The sequence below is a fragment of the Aphelocoma coerulescens genome, chromosome 18, assembly GCF_041296385.1.
Source record: "Aphelocoma coerulescens isolate FSJ_1873_10779 chromosome 18, UR_Acoe_1.0, whole genome shotgun sequence".
Classification (NCBI taxonomy): Eukaryota; Metazoa; Chordata; class Aves; order Passeriformes; family Corvidae; genus Aphelocoma; species Aphelocoma coerulescens.
In genome coordinates, this window is record NC_091031.1 from 6,642,496 (window position 1) to 6,663,184 (window position 20,689).

Here is a 20,689-nt window from a genome sequence, read left to right on the forward strand (position 1 = left end):
CAGTCAGATTTCCATGTCTGTCTGTATCTGACATCCCTAAGTTGGTTTGGGCATCTGGGGTCAGTCAGGAAGCCCAGCTGAAAGAAACCCCCATGCAGTTGCTGGCACAATCCCAGGCCTAGTCTTGGTTTCAGCTGCAAGTTCCCACTGTGCAGAACAAAGTTAAGCAATGACATCTGTTGCCTCCGAGGGCAAAGCTGGACATGGTCAATTAAAACCAATGTTTCGCTGAGCGTGGATTGGGAAAACTGTTCTGAAGCAATTTGGAGGACTTCATACTTTGCTCTTGAAAGGTTTTTATGGCAATTGAATACTCAGCAATATTTGATCCTCAGTAAAATAGCTGTTTATTGCCTCTTTAATTAGGCATTTCATAGCACTGAATGAATAACTGTATCTCCAAGGATGGTTTGTGATTCCTTCCCGCTGGGAAATTGCCCAGACTTACATCTTTTCTTCATCTAGTTCCTCTAGCATTATAAATAAGGTAATTAATAATAACTAAACAACTATTTTTCTTCTATAGAAATGTCTGCATTCCAAAACTGCAACTTTAAATAGCGATCTTTCTATCCAGCCTTTAAAATCCTTTTCTAACTCATCAGCTTGAAACTGTGCTTGGGAACTTGGACTAAGCAAAAGAGCTTTCTAGGCATTTTCTTGAGGGGGAAAAAATACCCAAAAAAACCCAACAACCAAAAAAGACTCTTTCCATCTGTATCCCACTTAACTGAGAACAGTCTAACGTGTCCTCCAGCGCTCTTGAGGGAAGCCTCCATCTTTCCACTGGCCAGTGAGGGAGCCAGGCTCTCGGCATAAACCCAAGTTTGATGTCCAGAGGCTGGTGTGACACATCCTAGTGGTTACAAAACCTGTGAAGCTCATGGGACTGAAAGATGTGACCAAAGGAAATGGTTGGGTAAGTGCTGAACTGAGGGAGGCCGAGGCAGTGCTGTGGTAACGTGGTTCCGTGATTAAGCCTGTCACAGCTATTAAACACCTCTTAGGCTATTAAAAAATAAAACAGACTTAATATCACCAGCTTTGGAAACAAGCATCTGATCAGACAGCCTCTTAAACAGTCCTGAAGTCTGTCAAAGAGAGAAGTGAAAGAGGACAGGGAGAGAGCAGCAGGCAGACTGACCAGGGAGGGAAAGTGCGAGGCCATGGACAGGAAGGGCAATGGAGAAAGTTCAGTCAGAAGAGAGAGCATGCAAGAAGAAGAGCACCTCTGACCTGTGGCCTCTGGCTAACTTATTTCTGACTTATTCAACTACATTAAAATGAAAAGAGACTAAGAGACAAATGTCAGGTTGGAGACTTTTGGCAGAGTGGGGTCTTTCCTCGTTTCACCTGTAGGGCCTCCTCTAGGCAGGGCTGCATGCTTGCACATCCACTTGGGACTTGGGCTCAATTTACACCAGCACTATTTTGTCTAGTTAGTTACTCTCCTTGTCTGGTTTTCTTTTTTTCCTTCTAATCTGTATTTCTCAAGCAAATGCATTGATATGTTTCTCTAAGGAGTTTTAAAGCGTTACTACAATGAGATGGCTCCATTATTTTATTACATTCTTGAATAGCCGTGGTGCTACTGTGCCAATAAATAAACCTGCTTGATAAATGGGACAGGTAACATCACTGTGGCATTACAAGACTGTAATAAACCAAATAGTGAACCTGGTTATCAGCAGCAGTGCTCATGACTCAGATTTACGATGCCATCCAGCACTGCTGATCTTTGCAATTGTCACTATTTGTGTAACATTGAGCTCTGCTATCCAAGAAGCTCCAGGTCTGATTATTATTATTTTTTAATTTAAATAACCTCCAATGGAAAGGTCATTGCAAATCATGCAGCCATTAAAAAGGCTTCCTTGGCTCCTTGCTCAGCCTAAAATGACACTATTTCCTTCATGCAAATTTTATAGCTGGACATGCTTTTGGGAGAAGAATTATCACCAGACACGAGGCAGGGAGGGGAGGGAGGAGGGGATCGTGTGGAAGGTCAAGCAGGACTCAGAAAGATGTGGAAAGACTACCGACCAGCCATCTGTTTCTCCTTACTCCTTCTCTTTTTCTCCAGCCTGCGGAGCCTCTTCTCCTCCCGCCTCTTGGCTTCTTCCTCCTCCTGGTGCTGCCGACACTTGTGGAAATTCTCCACTACCACCCCCACAAACATGTTGAGGACGAAGAAGGCCACGATCAGCAAGAAGGAAATGAAGTAGAGGAGCATCCATGGGTTGTAGTTCATGACTGGCTGCAAAGTGGAGGAAGGCAAATTTCAACTGAACCTCAAAAAAAAAGAATGGGAGCAAATTGATACATCTGTGCCATTCACAGAACTCATGGCCCTTTCAGGGAGCTCAGGCTGCCCTGCTCTTCCTGAAAATTAGAGCTTTCTGAGACATTTTAACTGAATGCTCCTAAAATGTGTGTTGAGGACAGAAGCACCACCTCTTTTGTGCCAAAATGACAGCAGCATCCTTTGCAGCTACTGTAAGTCCCTCACTGAAAACCTCTACCTACACAAAGCACTTCTTTTCTCCCGAAATGACCAAATTGCTCAAAAAGTCAAACCATCCTTTGACAGGTGCACTTCTCTTAATGCAAGTTACACCAGTCGTGTTGCAAAATCTGTAGGGAAAATTTTGAGTACAAATCCAGACTTTTTGCTGAACTCCTCATCACATCCCATGACTTGGATTAAATGCCACCCTGGATCCTAACCCCATAACGCCATTTGACTGTGGAAGCCCACAGTGCTTTGCAAAACAAGAGCTAAAATGTGTTGACCTTTGACAAGTCATTTGTTACAGCTCTGCTGCAGCTTGTACCTGCTGGTCGACTCCCACAGCATCCAAGCCATCATACATGATATCCACCCACCCGTCCTTGGAGGCCAGGACAAAGAGAGACATCAGGGCCTAGAAATGCATGGAAGAAAAAGTTAGGCACAGTTGCACTAAAGCTCTTTTACTTCTAACATCTTACTCCTCTTCGCCCTTTCCTGCCTGAGGAATGTCATTACCTGTCTGATAATGGGACACTTTGATGATCAAGATTTCTCTTGGCAGCAAAACTTATCAATGCCAATGCTCGGTACAGCAATGAGCAGTAATTCGGAAACCACAGTGCTGAAGAAAAAAGTGGCTTCATTTCCTCCCTCCGGGTCTCTACTGCTCCCAACTAATTAGTTCTTACCACACTGCTAAAATAAGTCTGCGTTGCAGAGATGGCTGAAAATGTCCGGCTCTATTAGACAAGCCCTTCTGCAAGATATATTTGGTTTGTTATGTAGCAGTGAAGCAATTAAGTGCTCCACGAAGCCACATGTGCTTGTTCTGTTCCAAAAAGAAGTGTATGCCTGGTTGGAAACACTGCCTTTGGGATTTACAGAGACAGAATGCTGTGTATGTGAACTGAATATTTACTGCGGCTGGCAGTGCCCGGTAAGAAAATCCCGTGGGATAATAATGCACAGGTTTTAAGTCAAGGAGGTAAAGGAGCAAAGAAGCAGATTACCGTTCTATTAATACCTGGCCGAGATTATCAAAATTATACTTGTGCCGGACCCATTTGTAGCTTGCTTCTGTACAATCCGATTTATTTGTGATGTTTCTGGTGTCCTCCCCCTGACAGACAAAAAACTTGCCTTTGAAAAGCTGCAAAACATGCAAAGAAGAGAGGAAGTGTCAGGGTTCAGTCTACACAGGTGATGGGCGTTTCTCCGGGGTTCTCTGCACAGCCCACACCAAGCAGAGCTGTTGAGGGAACTGACCTCATTCATGAAGGTTATTAAGAGTGAGCAACCTGTATAATATGCACCTAATGAGCAAATGCATGATTTCACATCGTTTAGGGCACCCACCTCATGCAATAAGCTGTCTGGTTCAGTGATCTGAGACTTGTCTAAAGGCCTTTGCTCCTGGGTTGTCAGCTCAAGTGTAGCCCCAGCCAATAGCCCAGACCAGCTAATGGCTTCTTACCACACGTGGAACAACTCTGGTGACTCTCAGCCCAGTTAACCACAAATGAAGTGCAACAGGGGCCCTCTGTCAGCAGAGAAAAGGTGGCAGCAAAGAGGCCCAGTGATGGACTAATCTCTGCTCACAGAGGTCACAAGGGGACACTTCAGAGGGGAGACGAGCCCCTGGGAGTGACGTTCGTGTTGAATCAAGACTGCTGTCAGTCCTGCTTTGCTCTCTGATCCTGGGTGCTGTGCCCCAGCTGTCATAAAGCTCTGCAGTCTGTGCAGGGTCACTGAAAATATTCCCTGTGCACAGCTTAAGGAGCCAAGCCCAGCTGGCGCTAGGTACCTGATCCTGAGCTTATTTTCTTTGTTTTAAACCTGGGGAGATGCAACTCCTGGAGAGTCAGCTCCTGATTTATACCTGCATGAGGAACAGGAGCCTCCACGTGCTTAATTCTAGACCTGGTGCTTCCCACACATGGAACAGAGAGTGTCAGGGGATGATTACTGCTTCAGACAGGGTGATTGATGCTAGCAGGATGGATGGTATCAAAGCCCAGGAGACAGACAACAAATCTAGTTTTATTGGCTGACAGAAGCTATTGACATTACTGTTGAGAAGGGGGGGAAATGGCAACCTGCTCTCCAGGCTCCTTAAAACACCACCTGGGTATACAGAGAAGAGACACTGATGGGGTTTGATCTGTTGTTCTAGACAAATATCAGTAGAAATAATAGTGAACAAGATAAACCCACACATTACTCCATGGGTTTCCTTCAGAAATCAACAGCAGGAAGATGGTCTCTAGGCATGCAAAATTAATCACTGCTCAACACAATCATAGAACTTTTAGATGCAAGAAGTATTCCCTGATCTTTCCATGGAGAAACACTATCTGTGGTAAGGCAGACTGGGGAGATACAGTCTTCACAGAGAAAAGTTTTAATTAAGCAGGAAGGTAAATAACTGGGTTTAGCATACTGCCTGTAAATATAACTTGTCTGGGAGCTGGACTGTAATGCCACACATGTGGCAGCAGTAACAGGGCTCCTGACAGGGCTTGGAAATACAAAGCCCAATTTGCAAAAACACTGATCCTTGTCAATGCTTCATGGTTTGGCACTTGTGAAAGGAAAAGACCCAGTGTTTCCTACTGGACTTACTTTATCCACCTCTTTCTTGTATTGTATTAATGACTATTCACACGTGGGCAGCTCTACAACCAAAACAGTTTTGCTAAGAGGACACGCTGTTAGAAACTTCGATGTCTGGATTTTAATAGCATTAAAAACCTCTAGTTTGATCCCCAGCTTATATTTACATGGAAAAATTAACTGTAACTTTGAGAGATCATCTTTTTATAGAAAATAGCTCCAGCCTCATCTTACACCTAATTAGACGTAAATATTAACTGAGAATTGTGCATCCTAAATACAGGATCAGTCTTGCTTGTGTCTACCACCGAACCACATCAATAGTCATGACAATTTAACGTAAGGCTGCAAGTCACCAGGGAAAGCATTGCAATTAGCAGGGATGAAATTCAAAGAGCATACTGCAAGTTTTGTTGTCTGGCATAAATTTTCCCATGTCTGAGTGTTAGATTGTTTTATGGGATATGCTTAGTTTTATGAATCCGTTTAATATAATGGATGGATGCTGTTATGCTGTAATGCTAAACCAATCTAGCTGCTGAGGTGGTTATGGATGGCATGATTTTCTTTCCTGTTTATTTTCAATGCTGTATTTATTATTTAAGCAGTATGTTAGAGTAAAATATTATATAAGACACCTTTCCAAAACAAAGCCAAATAGAGTTGCTTTCCAAAAGATGGCTGTGACAGATCAGATAAACTTCAGAAAGAAGTAAGTGTTATGTCAGAATATTTATATGAAGCAATCTCTTCTTCCCAGGTAATGAGAAACCAAGTGCATTGGAAATTGCCACTTTTCCCCTGGGTTCCTGCACTCCTGGGACTGAGGATATTGCCAGCAGAGCCAGCAGGAAACAGACTCAGAAATCTTTGTTTCTGCAAGCTTTCAGTTACACAAACTGTCAGAATCTGAATGAATCTCCAGGTCAAGGTCTCTCTGGAGTTTACAAGCCAATGATTTCAGCTTTGAGTTTCTATTTCCCCATCAGTTTGTAACTAGAAAAAAGGCGGGGGGGAGATCATAGACTCGCGGAATGGGTTGGATTGAAAGGGACCTTTATAGGCCACCTAGTCCAACTCCCTGCAGTGAGCAGGGACACCCCATCCATCCTGACATCAGTTCAAGCTCAGAAAGGCTTACACTGTGCCATGCTTACAGATACCCAGACATGGGGAAATTTGGGGCTTGTTACGCTTTCAGGTTAAGTGCTGAGGCTTACGAGGACTCACCTGAACTCCCAAGATCCCAAAGATTATGAAAAAGGCACAGCAGATGACCACAATGTTCCCAATGGGCTTCAAGGATGACATGAGAGTCTCCACCACCAGCTTCAGTCCTTGGGCTCGACTAATGACTCTGTAGGGGCAAGTAAGCACAAAAGCTGTTAGTCCGGTTCCTGCCCAGTTTTGCCTCCTATCAAGAGAGAGGACATGAAGAACATAGCATTAGAAAAAATTTTGGACTGAAAAGTGACTCAAAAATCATGATGGAAAAAGCACTTCTGGAAGACTGACCAGTGAAGTTATGGAGGTCTTGGAGGGAAGGGTCTCTGCCTAATACACCCAACTTTGCATAAATAGAGGAGGAAGAGAAAACATACAAGGAGCCAGGTCAGAAAATTCAGCTGCTTTGCTTGGGCCATCCACAGACACAGACTTTCATGCCTGTAGCCTGCTCAGGACTGCAAAGAGAGGGCCTCCCACTGTCCCTTCCTATACAGATTTAGGCAAGACACCTGATGAAACGGAGCTGCCACTCTTACACATCTGTCTGCACATCATGCCAGCAATTACAGAATCATAGAATGGTTTGGGTTGGAAAGGACCTTTAAAGGTCATCCAATCCAACCCCCTGCAATGAGCAGGAACATCTCCTACTAGATCAGGCTGCTCAGAGCCCCTGATATTTCCAGGGATGGGGCATCTATCACATCTCTGGGCAACCTGTACCAGTTTTCATCACTCCTTATCTTAAAAAATAATCTGTAGTGTCCTTATAGTGCTGCTGTATACAGAGACCTGAGCTACCCCTCAGACCATCACAATTTCTGTTTTATACCCACTGTACACCCTCAGTTCTAAACCAGTGCTGTCCTCCAGGTGAAACTTCACTGGCAGGACCAGAAGCATCTAACCTAATTTCTGTAGCTCCTGTCTGTCTGGTATCACACAGAATTTCATAACAGAAGATTAGATCATATCAGAAAGTTGAAGAAGAATAATGTGGACTTCATGACTGAAGAAAAAAAAAGAAAAGAAGTAGAAACTATACTATACTCTCAAGGTTAATGTTGCAAGGAAAGGACGAGTCTTGTGTGATTTAGAGAAGCCATCTCACCATGCTGGGAAAGATGAACGAGGTATTCAGCCTCACTGACCTGAAGGTAGGGACCAAGAAAGGCATCTGAAGAGGTTACATGCCTCCCTCCTCCTGATGCCAACTGGAATTAAGCATTTCACTAGCACTGTAAATCAGTTTGTACTGATGCCATAGAAACTGTGCTTGCACAAGTCAGAAGCAGTTAAATGCTGTGAAAGTCAGAGGAGGGGAGTGCCTGTGCCTTTCTGGGTGCTGCTGGTGACTCCTTTGAACACTTGGCTCTTGAATGTGCCCCAAACTTCCCCACCTTCTAGTTTCTGCCTGGGTCTCTCTTTCTCCACGGGAGTGCTCTCACCACCTCTCCCATTTCTTCCCGAGTCTGGCTCCACCACCTGAAGCACTGTTGCAACTTTGCTGCCTGGACAGGCTCCAAGTTCTGCTCCTCTCCCTCTCCCGGGCATGGTGCTCCCAGCAGAGGTCCCCATGGACACATCCACACTCCCATCACTCATGGCCTCAGCTGGGACCACAGCCAACCTGCACCCTCCCTCTCCTGCCCCAGAGCCTGCAGGTTGAGTGACCTGCAGTGCTCAACACACGGCCAGGCGATCTTACCAAAACTGTTGGCTTTAAACCATATCCTGAGAAGCTAAAGCTGATTTCCTTTTTTTCCTGGTTAAATATTTACTCAAAATGTCAAGGGTAACTCATCAGTTATCACTTTCAGAAAGAAACAGATGGTGGTATTTTTATCCACTCTCTTACCAGTGAAACACAAAGAGCAGATGCTGCTATTCCTCACGCTGGACATTTCTGCCAGGTAGGTGCTGTGGCTCCCTATTTCAGACACCACAGCTTTCCTGACGCTCAGATCTGGGTGTTTTAGGGAAGGAGCTGGAGGGTGAGATGGCTGAGGGAGCAGAAGGCTGCACACCCCACGAGCAGTGTGGGGACTGGTCAGTGTGGGCTGCCAAAGCTGCCCAGAGGGATTAGCCCAGGCTGGAGACCTCACTGCTGCTGTCACGGGGCTGAGAGCTGAGCCCAAGCCAGCAAACAGGGGCTGGAGAGCAGCTCAGTGTGCCTGACTCAATGAGCCAGGTAATGCAGCCTAACAGGCCGTGTCTGAGTGCACAAAGCGAGCCTTGGGCTGGACAGACTGAGGCTGAACATCTCTTCCAGCTCCTCAGATGGACTAAAGAGCTCCACAGCCCTCACATCCCTCACACAGTCCTGGGTGAAACGCTACATCTGCCAAACTACAGGTGGGAAACTGAGGCATGGAAGGAGGGCAAGCCACGTTCTCAGAAGTAGGAAGGCAACTCAATTCCAATTATTTCAATGTAAATTAGGTCCTTTGGTGCCTTTAGGGATCCTGCCTTTAGGGATCCTGACTTTAGGGGTCATGGACTTCTGCCCATTGTCATGCAAGACGGAACCAAAGTCTTCTAAAATGAAGGTCTATGTCTGAACTACTGGAGCATCCTTAAATTTTGGGGAACAAGGAAGGAATTTAGTCTCCAGAGTTTAAAGTTGATAATTTTCTCCAACAGTTATTAAGAAATGCTGTTCTAGAAATAATAAAGTGATTTCCCCTGTAAGGTATCCAGCTGAGAGGGAAAATAGGAGGTTACTTGTCTGACTTTGCAAAGTCGTGTGTGTTGAGGAAAAAAGGGCTGAAAAACTGCAGTGTTTGGCTCATTCAAGTGTTTTGATCAACCAGGGAATTCCTCAAATTAGAATGCATTAGGGTAAAAGCTGCCACCAGTTTAGCTCCATGCCAGTGCTGTTTTCAGCACTACAGGGAGAAAAGACTTTGAAAAAATTGTGAAAAATAATAGCTCTTACTAATGGAAACCTTCAGACCTTGGAGCTGCCTCAGTCTAAGGGCCTGATCCAGCACTGAGGCAAGCCTGTGCAAAGATTCCTGATATTCTCCAGAGTCTGACAATTCTCTAAGGTGTCAATGAAATTCTCAGCTTTTCCAGATTATTAGTATCACCTCCAATATATCAACATACAGCATCCCCACACCTCATCAGTATTGCCAAGGTCCTGCTGCTACCAGGGTTGTAAAATCTTATTATCTGACCCACACCCCTGCAATTTATGGCTGAAGGATGTGGCTGATTTGGAGCCCTGCAGTTGTGCAAGAACAGGAGACCTGACGAGCTTCCATTCAGCACAATTCCAGTCTGCATTAGGCACATCACAAACAGGGAAATTTAAATGAGACATTCTTTCTTCTTTTTTTCAGTGTGAAGAAATGTTAATCCCTATAATTCCACCTGGTTCTTCTGGTCTGAGCATTCCCAATGCTGTTAAACCCCTGGTGTGAGATGCTCCAAACCCACTGCCAACCTCATCCCAGTTGGATCCATTACCAACATTAAGCCTTCCTGATGAGAGCTCTCAGAAGAAGTAGTAGTACTTAGATGAAGCAACAGATCAACATTAATGAAGATCTTCCTCCACAGATTAAAAAAAAATTAGCAAAGGTGATGATAGATATGATAGATAGAAGAGAGTTATGAAATTACTATTAGACCATGATAGTATAAAAGTGAATAATTTATCTGTGTGCTTTAGAAGTCAAAGCCCGGGCTCTGCAGAGAGTAAAACAGCCCTGAAGTCCACCCACATTAAATGTGACTACATTTTCAATTTTGATTTCTGTTGTATGTTACTCTACAACACTTGATCCCAAAAACAGCAGGTTGAATGCATTAGGAAGGAATGTTACTTTATAAGCAATCCCTTTACTGGCTGAAACATCAGAGGATCATGGAAGCATCTTTAAATATCACTCCGTTGCGGATTTATTTTTGGAATTCTGGTCATAAAGCTGGGCTTGAATCTTCATGGATTCAATTTGGAGGCTGATAATCAATCACGCAATCAAAACCCCGTGACTGGCATACAGGTCAGGTTTTTCAATGCCTGGGCAGAAGGCAGAAGCGTGTGGGGGTTGGTGTGCTCCATAAAGCAATGGGGTGGTTTCTACAGGAGCAAATCAGAGACAGAATGAGGGAGATCTTTTGCAAGAATCCCCCTTCCAGGCTGCCCAGTGGGAAAGGTAACACAGAGATGACGAGGGTGGTCTCTGCTCTTGAACTGAGTGTGACACACGCAGCTGTGGCTTGGCTTCTCACTGAGGGTGTCCTCCTGCAGCCCTGTCCTGGAGTGTCCCCAGAAAGGGAGGACAGAAGGAGTCAGGTTTGCTCCTCTGTGGTGGGAGAGGTGCATTTGCTTTGATCCCTGCCTTACACCTTCCTGGAAAAGAAAAACTGGCTCAGCCTCCATGGGAGACTTCACCCAGGCACGGGAACTGGAGCCACGGTGTGCAAAGACCTCAGGTCACCTGTCCCAGCTGTCGCCCTGCGTGGATGCAGCTGCACATCCCGGCTGTGCAGCGAGGATGTGATCCCTGAGCCACACACTGAGCCTGCAGCAAAGGCAGCGCGGGCAGCTGTGGGCAGAGGCTGCTCAGGGCAGCCCAGATGTGCAGCACGGAGGCAGATGGGCTTCCACAGGCAGAGATTTATGACTTACTGAAAAGCCCCCAGTTTGATGGCTGCTTTTTCATTTCCTACAAATCTAATTATGGAAGAACAGAACTGATTCTGAACATATTTAGGGAATGGGCTTGTTGCTGTCTTTTTTTTACGTTTCCTTTGTAGTAGAGAGCAGCATATTGGCTGAAAACATTCACATACTCTCTTGAGAAAACAAATCAAATACCAACAGGAATGCAATAGCAATGGAAGAGCGTAATCCTACACATGCTTCAGATGGCAGGTCTTCCTCCAGCCTGCAGTTACTGAGTGGGTTATAACCCATAGCTGCAGATTATTCATGCACATAGGTGACTAGAGAGAAAGGCTCCAGTTAAAAAAGACCCAGACAGCCCCACAGATCTACAAAGAAGCATACAGGGCTTTGACCAGGTCAGACAGGTGACTCCAGCAGAGATCAGCACAACCCAAATGTCTCCCTTTAAATCGGATTTAACCATGGAACATCAAAAGAGAAACTTCCATTCCATAGTTCAGAGAAGAGAAATCAATCCTTCTTTTACCCTGAGCCATCTAGGTTATTTTATAGGTTTTCTTAACATGGGTCAAAAATCAGCAGAAACAGAGGAGCAGAGCAAATCTACCCAACCAAAAACTGGGCAGAAACTACCCCAGAAACTGCAGCTGACATGAGATACCAGGGGCCACACAAAGAGAGAAGAGTCTGAATTGGAGTCACATAGGAATACAGTCTACTTACATGGGGAGCAAGCTGAACTACCCCAGTGGTGCCAGCTGTCCAGAGAAAAATGATTAAAAGCAGCTCACATCCTAAAACTCACCAGGCACAACACACATATACAGACCAACTGAACAGAATGTCCTTTATAGCTGTTGAGAATATTTGAAAGATATATGTATAGGGATGGCCATTGTTATTTAGAATTATTCACACAGGGGTAGTAAAACAACATCTTCTATCAGAAGCAGGGCCCCATTTTTCTGTTCTGAAAGAGAAAAATCTTGACTCAAAGCGAACCTTTTTATGGAGGAAGCAGCAGTAAGATATGGCAGGCACACAAAGATGCTTTGAGCATGAAGGTTTATTAGCTGCTGCATAACAGGAGCAGCAACAATGGTATTAAAGAGGAACTGCATTTAGCATGAAGAGAAACCTTCGTGCCTTGGGGTACAGGTCACAAACAGATGCCTGTTTAGAAGAGGTTGGTCCTTGGGCAGGTTCTTACCAGAGTGTATACTGCCTGCTGGCAGAGTTGGGGGGCCAAGTTAGCAGGACAATTGTTTTCATCTTGTCTGGGTCATTTTCAAAGTAAATGTCTCTCTAAAACTAATGGGGAGCTGGGGAAAAAAAGCTTTTTTGCATTCTAGGTTAAGCAACAGTTGAGTCTCTGCTTCCTTAAAAAATGATCTGCTACCTGCTACTAATTTCCTTCTTTGTTACGAAAGCCGCTGACTGCCTGAAGGAAAGGGGGAGAAGAAGCTGTTAAGCTGCACTTTACACAGAGCAAATGAGAACACAAATAGCAGGGGATGTGTGTTTTAATGAGCAAAAGAGGCATTGATCAGTTTCCTATTGCACTTGGGGCTGGTCCTAAAACACAGCGAGGGCGCAGAGCTCTTGCAGCTCAGGGGACCTGCGGACCGTCATTGTCTGCAGAGCTGCGGGGGGCTGGGATGGCAGCGGCGACAGACGCTGTGCCCTTGTCTCGTCTGCCCCTTCCCTTGCAGGAATGCTCAGCCCTACCTTTGGCATGCACATCCTACACCCCTTAGATCTTCCCCTGCCTCTACTTACCTCAAGGGCCGCAGCGTCCTCAGCAGCCTCAGAACCCGCAGCATCCCCAGGATTTTCGTGCCGCTGTCTGACACCATCGAGACCAGGATGTCGATGACGGAGATGAGCACCAGCACCCCATCCAGCACGTTCCAGCTGCTCTTCAAGTAGGCTTTCTCCCCAAAACACAAGCCTAGTGCCACCACCTGCCCGGACACCAAGTTGCATCAAATTATGGCTGTACCATCCAACGTGTTTGCTGCAGTTAGCAACCTGCTGAGAACGCGATATTTACAGACACCAGTCTGGGAGTCCATTTGCTTCCCAGTACAGAAGGCTCATTAGACAAACCAGCAAAGTGTTCTATTGAAAGAATTATTAAAATACCACTGCAGAAACATCCCAGGTTGTCCCTTACAGCTGATGTACTTTTAATGCAGATAAACCTACCTGCACAAAACTGTTCCTAACACGTTTACCTCTGGCATAAAAAAAAATTCGATCATATTTTATTCCTATAGACTGCAGGAGAGAAGGTGCAGAGTGGCTGACCAAAAGCAATCATGTACCAGCTTTGCAGATAAAGAAACTAGAAAAAACTTTCCAAAGAAAGAGCAATTCTTCAGCGAGATGATTATGAATTACACAAGAGAGATTTACAGCCATGGGTTTCTGAGCCTCCTGCCTCAAATCCAGCAAAGTGTTTCAACGTGCTTAAGTCTCTCCGTCCTCAGGAAAGCACACAGCAGCTTAGGTTGTTGAGGACAACTAGTTGTTGAAGACAATGGGACTTACATGCATGGTTGAAGTTAAGCATGTGCTCAAGAGCTTTGCTGAATAGGGCAGGATTGCTGAATTCAAGGATCCCATTGCTCCTATAATGGTGTAAATCAAGAGCAGCTTCAGTGAAATTGTTCTTATGTAAAACGTGCTCAGAATAAGGCATGTGGTGGGCATCTGAGTATGATTCAGAAGAGGAAAATATACACCTCACTCGCAGCTGGCAGACCTAAGGGTTTTGTGAGTCCACGGCAATAAAAAACAACTAATATAATAGAGGCACACTTATCCTCCACCTGCATTTACCTTAACTGTCATCTCAGCCAGGAAGATGACTGTAAAGATGTAGTTGGAGAGTGTTAGGAAAATCCGTTCCTATGAAAAAGAAAATGAGAGACAATGTTTTATAGCCTGCTCTCTGCAGCTGTGCATCCCCCCATGCATATTTGGGTGGTTGATAACTGTTCTCCAGATTCTGTGCTGAAACAAGCCTTGGACTGTTTGCTCGCAAAGAGGAGAAAATCCAAATATTTAGACAATAACGCTGCATGGTTCAGCCCTGCCAGTACCCGGCTCTGTGTCAGCACCATGGACAGGGGCAGCCGCCGGCACCTGCCCCACAAACCCTCGCACTTGCCTCCAAATCCTTCCTCATTTCCCCCAAACCACCCTCCCCCCGCAGAGCGGAAACAGGGAGATGTGCCCTCCTTGAAACGTGCTTGACAAATCTCTACCTGCCCCTCACCTGCAGACATCACTGCATCGTGTAAATGTCACTGAGCTCCCACATCTCCCAGAAATTAAGTCAATATTAGAGTGACAGAGCTGTGAGGCAGGAGGACCCGTGGGATGCTGAAGTGCAGCTGGCATGAGTTATCACAGCTCCAGCAAAGCCAGCAAAGCTCTGGGGGTTTATGCCAGCTGAGACCTGCCCCCAAAAGGTCGATTCTGTTGCCAAAGCCACGGGCTAGACCTGGCACGAAGCCCAACAGCCTCATTTCCCAGTCCCCTGCACTATCCACCAGACCGTGCCCTCCTCAGTGCCTCCACTCAGCAAGAGCAGCCAGTGATTACAGATGAGCCCATGGACTGGTTCCCTATCTATAGTTAGCAGAAACCTTTCTTTTTAGTGATGATTATTAAATAAATTACACTTTTCCCTAATCCCTTGACAGCTTTTGATTCCCTGCACTGAGAAATGGACAGCAGAAGGCAGAGGCTGTAGGAACGATGATGCGTGTGCACGTACGTATGAGCACATACAATTGGCCCCAGTCCTGCTTTTAACAATTCTGGATTTATTTCTGCCTCTCCCTACAGAGCAGTCCCATAAGAGATGCAGATCTCTCGCTCAAAATGAGATGCAATTTAAACAAGACAAAACACCTTGGCAACTCTCTCGCTTGCCAGATCATGATTTACTGGAAGTGACTCAGGAACCACACAGTAGCTTGTTTCCATACCGGGTCCATAATTAATTAGGTCCTAGACCTGTAGTGTGATTGCATGAGATGCGATAGGAAACATCTCCGTTGTTAGCTGACTGCCACACAAAAGGCTGCTGTAGGGGGGCAGGCACTGGGCAGGAGGGAGGGGATAGGGACCTGCTTGTGCAGCTGGAGATAAAACAGCAATAGCACAGAGGTGAGACTGAGGATATTGCATTCCTGCCTGGCAAGCATGTGGCTATTTTGAAGGATAATCTCCCCGGCCCATGTCGTGCACTCTGCAGTGGGGAGTGCATGCTGGCTCACTACAGCAGCCCCTGTTCTGATAAGCCAGCTGAAACTGGGACAGGGACAGAGAACTCGCTTGAAGCAGATAGAAAATCCGCAGCTCAGGGAAGCAAAGAACAATTATTTTAAACAACTCAACCTAAACTAACTCTCTCGGTTTCCAGATGAGAGCTCCATCGGCACAGGCAGGGCACATGCACTCCTCCTGGCTCCCCTGCCCCAGTGCCCAGCATTCCTCTTCTCTGCAGCTCCCAGGCCACGGTCTGGCTCCCTTGGTTACAGCCTGATGGTGACAAACCTCACACCACTCCCTGTCTCCTTTTCTCTTAGCACTCTCCCAATGCCAGGGACACCACAGCTCCTCCTCTCCTATATGGAATACTGGGTTTGTGTGCTACAGCTCTTTGCTGTGGACTCCTCCAACTCACACGTGTCACCCCATTCCCCTTCATCTCTGTGTAACTGCAGCTCCTTCCGGAGCCAGTCTTGGGGAGTGGTAACTCTCTGAGGACATAGCAAGGGGCTCAGAGGAAGCATTTAGGATTTTAAAGGGAGGTTCTCAGGGTGCCCCATTTAGAGATAAGCAGGGTGATCTCCTCCTGCTAGATCAGCTGGCAGGGAGCCCTGTTCTCTTCTTGCAGCTGCGAGTTGGTGCATGGCTGCATGGGAACTGAAAAAAAAAAAAGGATTTAGGGGAAGGACTGCTGGGCAAACTGTTACAGTAAGGAGGACTACTAGGGAACGCTTAAAATAGGCACAGAGCAGCCTAGACTCCAGTTTTAAGGTCTTACATTGAAAAGCCACAAAAATGAACAGCCTGACACGCCTACATCAACAAAACAGGATTCTATATGATTGTGATATGAGCAGTCTTGGGTGATAAATCAGCAAGAGCCCAGCGCATCTCAGCCCCAATCTATGCCAAAATAAAAGAGCAATAGGATGATTCTGCCCCTCTGATTGCTGGGTGCTGGTGCTGTGAGGGTCTAGTTTGAGGAATCCTGACACAGCATATGAGAACAAAGTGATTCTGAAAACTGGCATTGCAGTGCCTGCATCAATTCAGGTTTTCTGGTGTCACAACAAAGCTGATACACAAAGGGGAGAGAAGAGTATGAAATGAACAGTTTCCCCCATTCCGTTTGCACCACACATACGTGCCTGTGGGGAACAGATGGAAGAAGTGAACATTGTGTTGAGAGAGGAAAAGTGTTTGAAGGTTTCTCAGAGAAGGAAACCGAGACAGATGTCATGCTATGTCAGGTGTTAAAACCTTGATTGTACTTCCAGAAATGGGATATTGGATATATTGCAGGCCACGATCTCTGCTCTTGTGCTTTGAAAGGAGACAGGGTAGGGGCCAGGAGAGTTGCTGCACCTAATTCAAAGGATACTCAGGGGGTGTTGGCACCTTTCCATTTTAAAAAGAGAAAGAAAACAAGACTGAGTGCACAGCAGTGGAGTCCAAGCCACGGGTGTTTGCTCCACGAGGAGCACAGGAAAACCTTAACCTCAGAAACTCACAGCGCTGTGAGGCTCAATTTTGGGTCGTTCCATGGCAATGGTAATGCAGTTCAGGAAAATGATCACCAAGACGACGTGATCAAACATCTTGTGAGTGATGATTTTATTGCACATCAGACGGAATCTGTCGAGAGAGGGAAAAAAAAAGAGAGTAGACACAGACTAGCTATTAATGCTCGACTGGCTGGGGAGACACGCAGCAGCTCGACACATAGCAGGAGAATCGAGCGCTCTGCCTGCAAAGCAGATGAGCTCCAATCTCCCAATCCCCTCCCTGGCAGAGCCACACACTGAGGGCAGATTGGGGTACGAACAGAAAGGGACCTGAGCTACGGAACTGAGCCACAAATTTCAAGCCCTGGGAATGTTCGTAGCAGATTTTGGTCACTTGGGATGGGGCAGCTGCTTCCATGACTCGGACACATGGCCAGGTTTGGATCTGCCCCCCTACCTGGTTCCTGGTGCTCAGGTTTAGCTTAAATAAAGGACAAAATACTCCCACTGAGCCCATAAGGGTTGAGCACACACGGAATAAAGGGATAGAAGCTATTTATTGTGACAGATGGCTGTACACTGACCCAGGATTTATAATACCGTATTACATTTCCCAAAGTCTGTTTCTGAAAATCTCTCTAATCTTTGTATGAATGAACCTGAATGCTGTCCAGGGCCCTCGGCTCCGACACGGGAAACCCTCGGGCGCGTCCGGAGGAACGCGTCGAACAGCACGGAGCTCAGCTGGCTCCACAAGGCCAGGCTCTGGGAAGGGCAGAGCCAGGGGCCTTCAACAAGGAGAGGGTGTTCTCTGAGAGAAAGGGAAGGGAGAGGACAGAGAAGTTCAGTTGAGAGGCAGGCTGAGGAGGTCAGGGAGTCCTTTGCTGTGCTGGAAGTGTGCAGTGGGGCAATTCAGATTTTTCTGCTTGATGCTGCACCTCTCCCCCTTGCTCCAAGTTCATCATACTCCACCAAATGAAAAACTTGCAGAGCACTGGCATCACTGCCAAAGTAAATGAGGAACCTGATGAAGCTGCAGCCATGCCCTGGGCTATGGGTCTTCATTGGACACTCCTGTGCTCTCTGCAGCCAGCAGCTGTTTGCTATTTGACCCTGATGTCACGCTGGGGCAGGGAAAGGGCTGGGAGTTGTGTGGACTGACATACAGAGACCCCTCTGGGATAAACAGGCAGGTGAGCCATTGTAACGAGGGCATGCATCGTTACCATCCATCCTATCACATCACCACTGCCCCAGTGCCCTGCCTTACCTGGAGTGAGGGGCAAAGATGTAGATGGACCAGGAGTCCCTCTCCTTGCAGCAGGTGGGGAGCCGTGCCCGTACCCAGGCCTTCATGCGGTCCCTTTTGCTCTGGGGGGAAAATGTACAGAGTGGGAGGAAAACACAGAACTGTTAAAACAACGAACCCCCAAAACTTCCACGTGAAGGATTTGGGGCAGCTTTTCACTAAACATTTATCTTCAAGTGCTCAGTGAAGCTGAAATAAAATAATGTCCCCAAAAAAGACCCGGCTGGGCAGTGGAAGGAGCTCTGGCAGCCAGATGAGGGCTGTGCCAGCCCTGTGAGCTCACAGGGCTTGGTCTTGCTTCTTTCTCTGCACAGTAACTGCATCTTGCACACAGTTATCCAAGAGGACAAACATGATGAATAAAACCCTTGCCCAAAGGAATGATAACCCACTCAGTCCCTCCAAATACTCATCAGATGCTTGCCTGAATTTTCTAAGGTATTTTGGGGAATTTTTGTGGGGTATTTCTGTTTGGTTTTTTTTAAAAACAATATGGAATGTTTATGTCAGAGGTTATAAAGGGAGCAGAGGGAGAGATTCCTGCTGCTTGCTGGGCCAAGCCCCGTGTCCATGCACCACTAGAAAGATGAAGAAAACATTTGAGGCCCAAGTTTTGGTCCAGGAGCACAATGGTGATCGTCTGCCCCTCATGCAGCATGAACAGATTAGATGGGAGATTATAAAGCCAGAAGAGAACACTGTGGTCAGCCTGACCTGCATGAACATGGGCCATCCGATTCCTGCAAATTAATTCCTACTTGAAACCACAGCACATCCTCAGCCACGCATACTTGTGTTAGAGACTGTCTGCAAGGTCATTTCAGGTCAGGAGGGCAGACTGCAAAGGCCTGAGCCAACAAGTCAACCAAAGACATCCAAAATTGGATGCTGAGGGGATGCCTCATCCTGGCTGCAACAGCTCCTGACTTAAGTTTATCCCTTTCTCATCCACAGACCTCCAAAGGAAAGTCAAGATCTTTAATCCCACTGGCAAAGCAGTGTTAGCACCCTGTGCATGGACAGCCATTAAAAGCCAGGCTAACATCTTGCCCACCACACCAGGGCTTCCCCAGCCCTTCCACATTGAAGCACCAGAGGATAAATGCACAGACTGGTGTGTGCTCTGTCACCAGAGTGATTTGCAGATAAATAAAAACCAATTCTCGCTCTTTCATCGCCCTTATTTCTCTGCTACCACCTGGGCTTGGATGGGTGGACCTGGAAATGTGACCGTGTGAGCTCTTTGAAGCTTCTTCTAGAGATTTCAGGGCTGTGAGGACACAGAGGGGTGTGAAGGAACCACCCTCACACCCCAGGAGCACCTGCGCTCCAGGACTGAGGCACTTTTATTTATTTCATCTTGGAAAGAGGGAGGAAGGATTCATTTTGAGGCAAACTGTCAGCACTTGGAGTACTCTGGACTGTAAAAATGGGATTTGTTAGGGTAATTGAGTGGAGTGGAGGAAGTGCTTTCTCCTTCTATATACACCCAGCCTGGAATCTCATTAGTGATGGGGAATAACTGGTGTAGTGCTTGTTTTAATGAAAGCCCTTGGTGACAACCTGAACCCTTCAGAAAATGAAAATCACCTTGGGCAAATAAGAAGGAAAGTTTGAATAACAAAAAGAAAAGTTAGAGCTTTCTACCCTGCTCCTTCAGCCATCCATCCTTCCCTCAACTTCCACACACACAGACCACGCACTGCACACCAGTGGAGTTTTGGTTGTCTTGGATGTTCTCACATCCCTTTTCCAGCTTCAGGCAAGGAGTCAGAACTGCTCCCTTCTCTCTAAACTGTATTTAATAGAGCATGCATCCTTGGGGTTGTGTTATCCCTTCAAGCAGCCTGGTTAGTCTAATTATCCATAGATTTAACAAAGGTAAATAAATGGATAAAAATCGGGTGTCTGCTCAAAGCTGTGGTGAGAGCAGTGATTGCTACCCCAGCCTCTGGACATGGAGTAATAGCTACGACTCAGTCCAGTTCATTTTGTGAGCTGGAAGGTTTCCAGAAGTATCTATTATTCAAAGCAGTTCTGGTATTTATCAAGGGGATTTGTAGTGAATGGTAATGCGTCAGCAGCACAGAATGCTTCTTTATATTCCTTTTGTCCAATCTTAATGCCAAAGATATTTTGGGGTTTAGCTAATTGTTGCAGCTTGCAGTTCATGGGCTAAATCAGATAACAAAGGCAAAAAGTGATCTTCCATCATGTCTCTCTATTCAGTGGGTTACAGTAAGGGTGAGCACCAGGGCTCGGCTGGGGCTTCAGCCCAGCTGCTCTGAGCAGGGCCAAGTACATCCCCAGAAACCTAAACTCGGAGGAATTACTCCATATTTCCACCAGCAGAACAGCACAGTTCAGTTAATTCGAGCCAAATGTAAGGTATTTGTGAAATAAACCCCGAGTGTTTCCAGCCTCAGCCCCATCCAAGGCTTTCCCAGCGAGGTCCAGGCAGGCTCCGAGCGCTGACAATGGGGCTGATTGCTGTTCAAGCCTGCATTATGTTCAAAGTGAGACGTCAATTATGTGGCTTAAATCACATCTATTTGTTCATAAACCACACCTGGACAGGATGAATAAAGATGTGG

At 46.3% G+C, this 20,689-nt stretch overlaps 1 protein-coding gene across 9 annotated transcripts in view; it reads right to left on the reverse strand.

Moving 5' to 3' along the window:
- CACNA1G (calcium voltage-gated channel subunit alpha1 G) overlaps positions 1-20,689 on the reverse strand; it is a 142,857-nt gene that overhangs the window by 29,369 nt on the left and 92,799 nt on the right. For 5 of the 9 annotated variants that reach the window (XM_069032284.1, XM_069032281.1, XM_069032279.1 and 2 more), the window contains 8 exons: positions 18,057-18,157; positions 16,793-16,916; positions 13,839-13,907; positions 12,774-12,958; positions 6,356-6,482; positions 3,537-3,662; positions 2,835-2,924; positions 2,044-2,257 (listed from right to left, as the gene is read on the reverse strand). In XM_069032284.1, coding sequence (XP_068888385.1) covers positions 2,044-2,257; positions 2,835-2,924; positions 3,537-3,662; positions 6,356-6,482; positions 12,774-12,958; positions 13,839-13,907; positions 16,793-16,916; positions 18,057-18,157 — 1,036 coding nt within the window. The remainder of the gene's footprint in view (positions 1-2,043; positions 2,258-2,834; positions 2,925-3,536; positions 3,663-6,355; positions 6,483-12,773; positions 12,959-13,838; positions 13,908-16,792; positions 16,917-18,056; positions 18,158-20,689) is intronic. The other 4 variants (XM_069032285.1, XM_069032283.1, XM_069032282.1 and 1 more) reach the window with 1 other exon arrangement.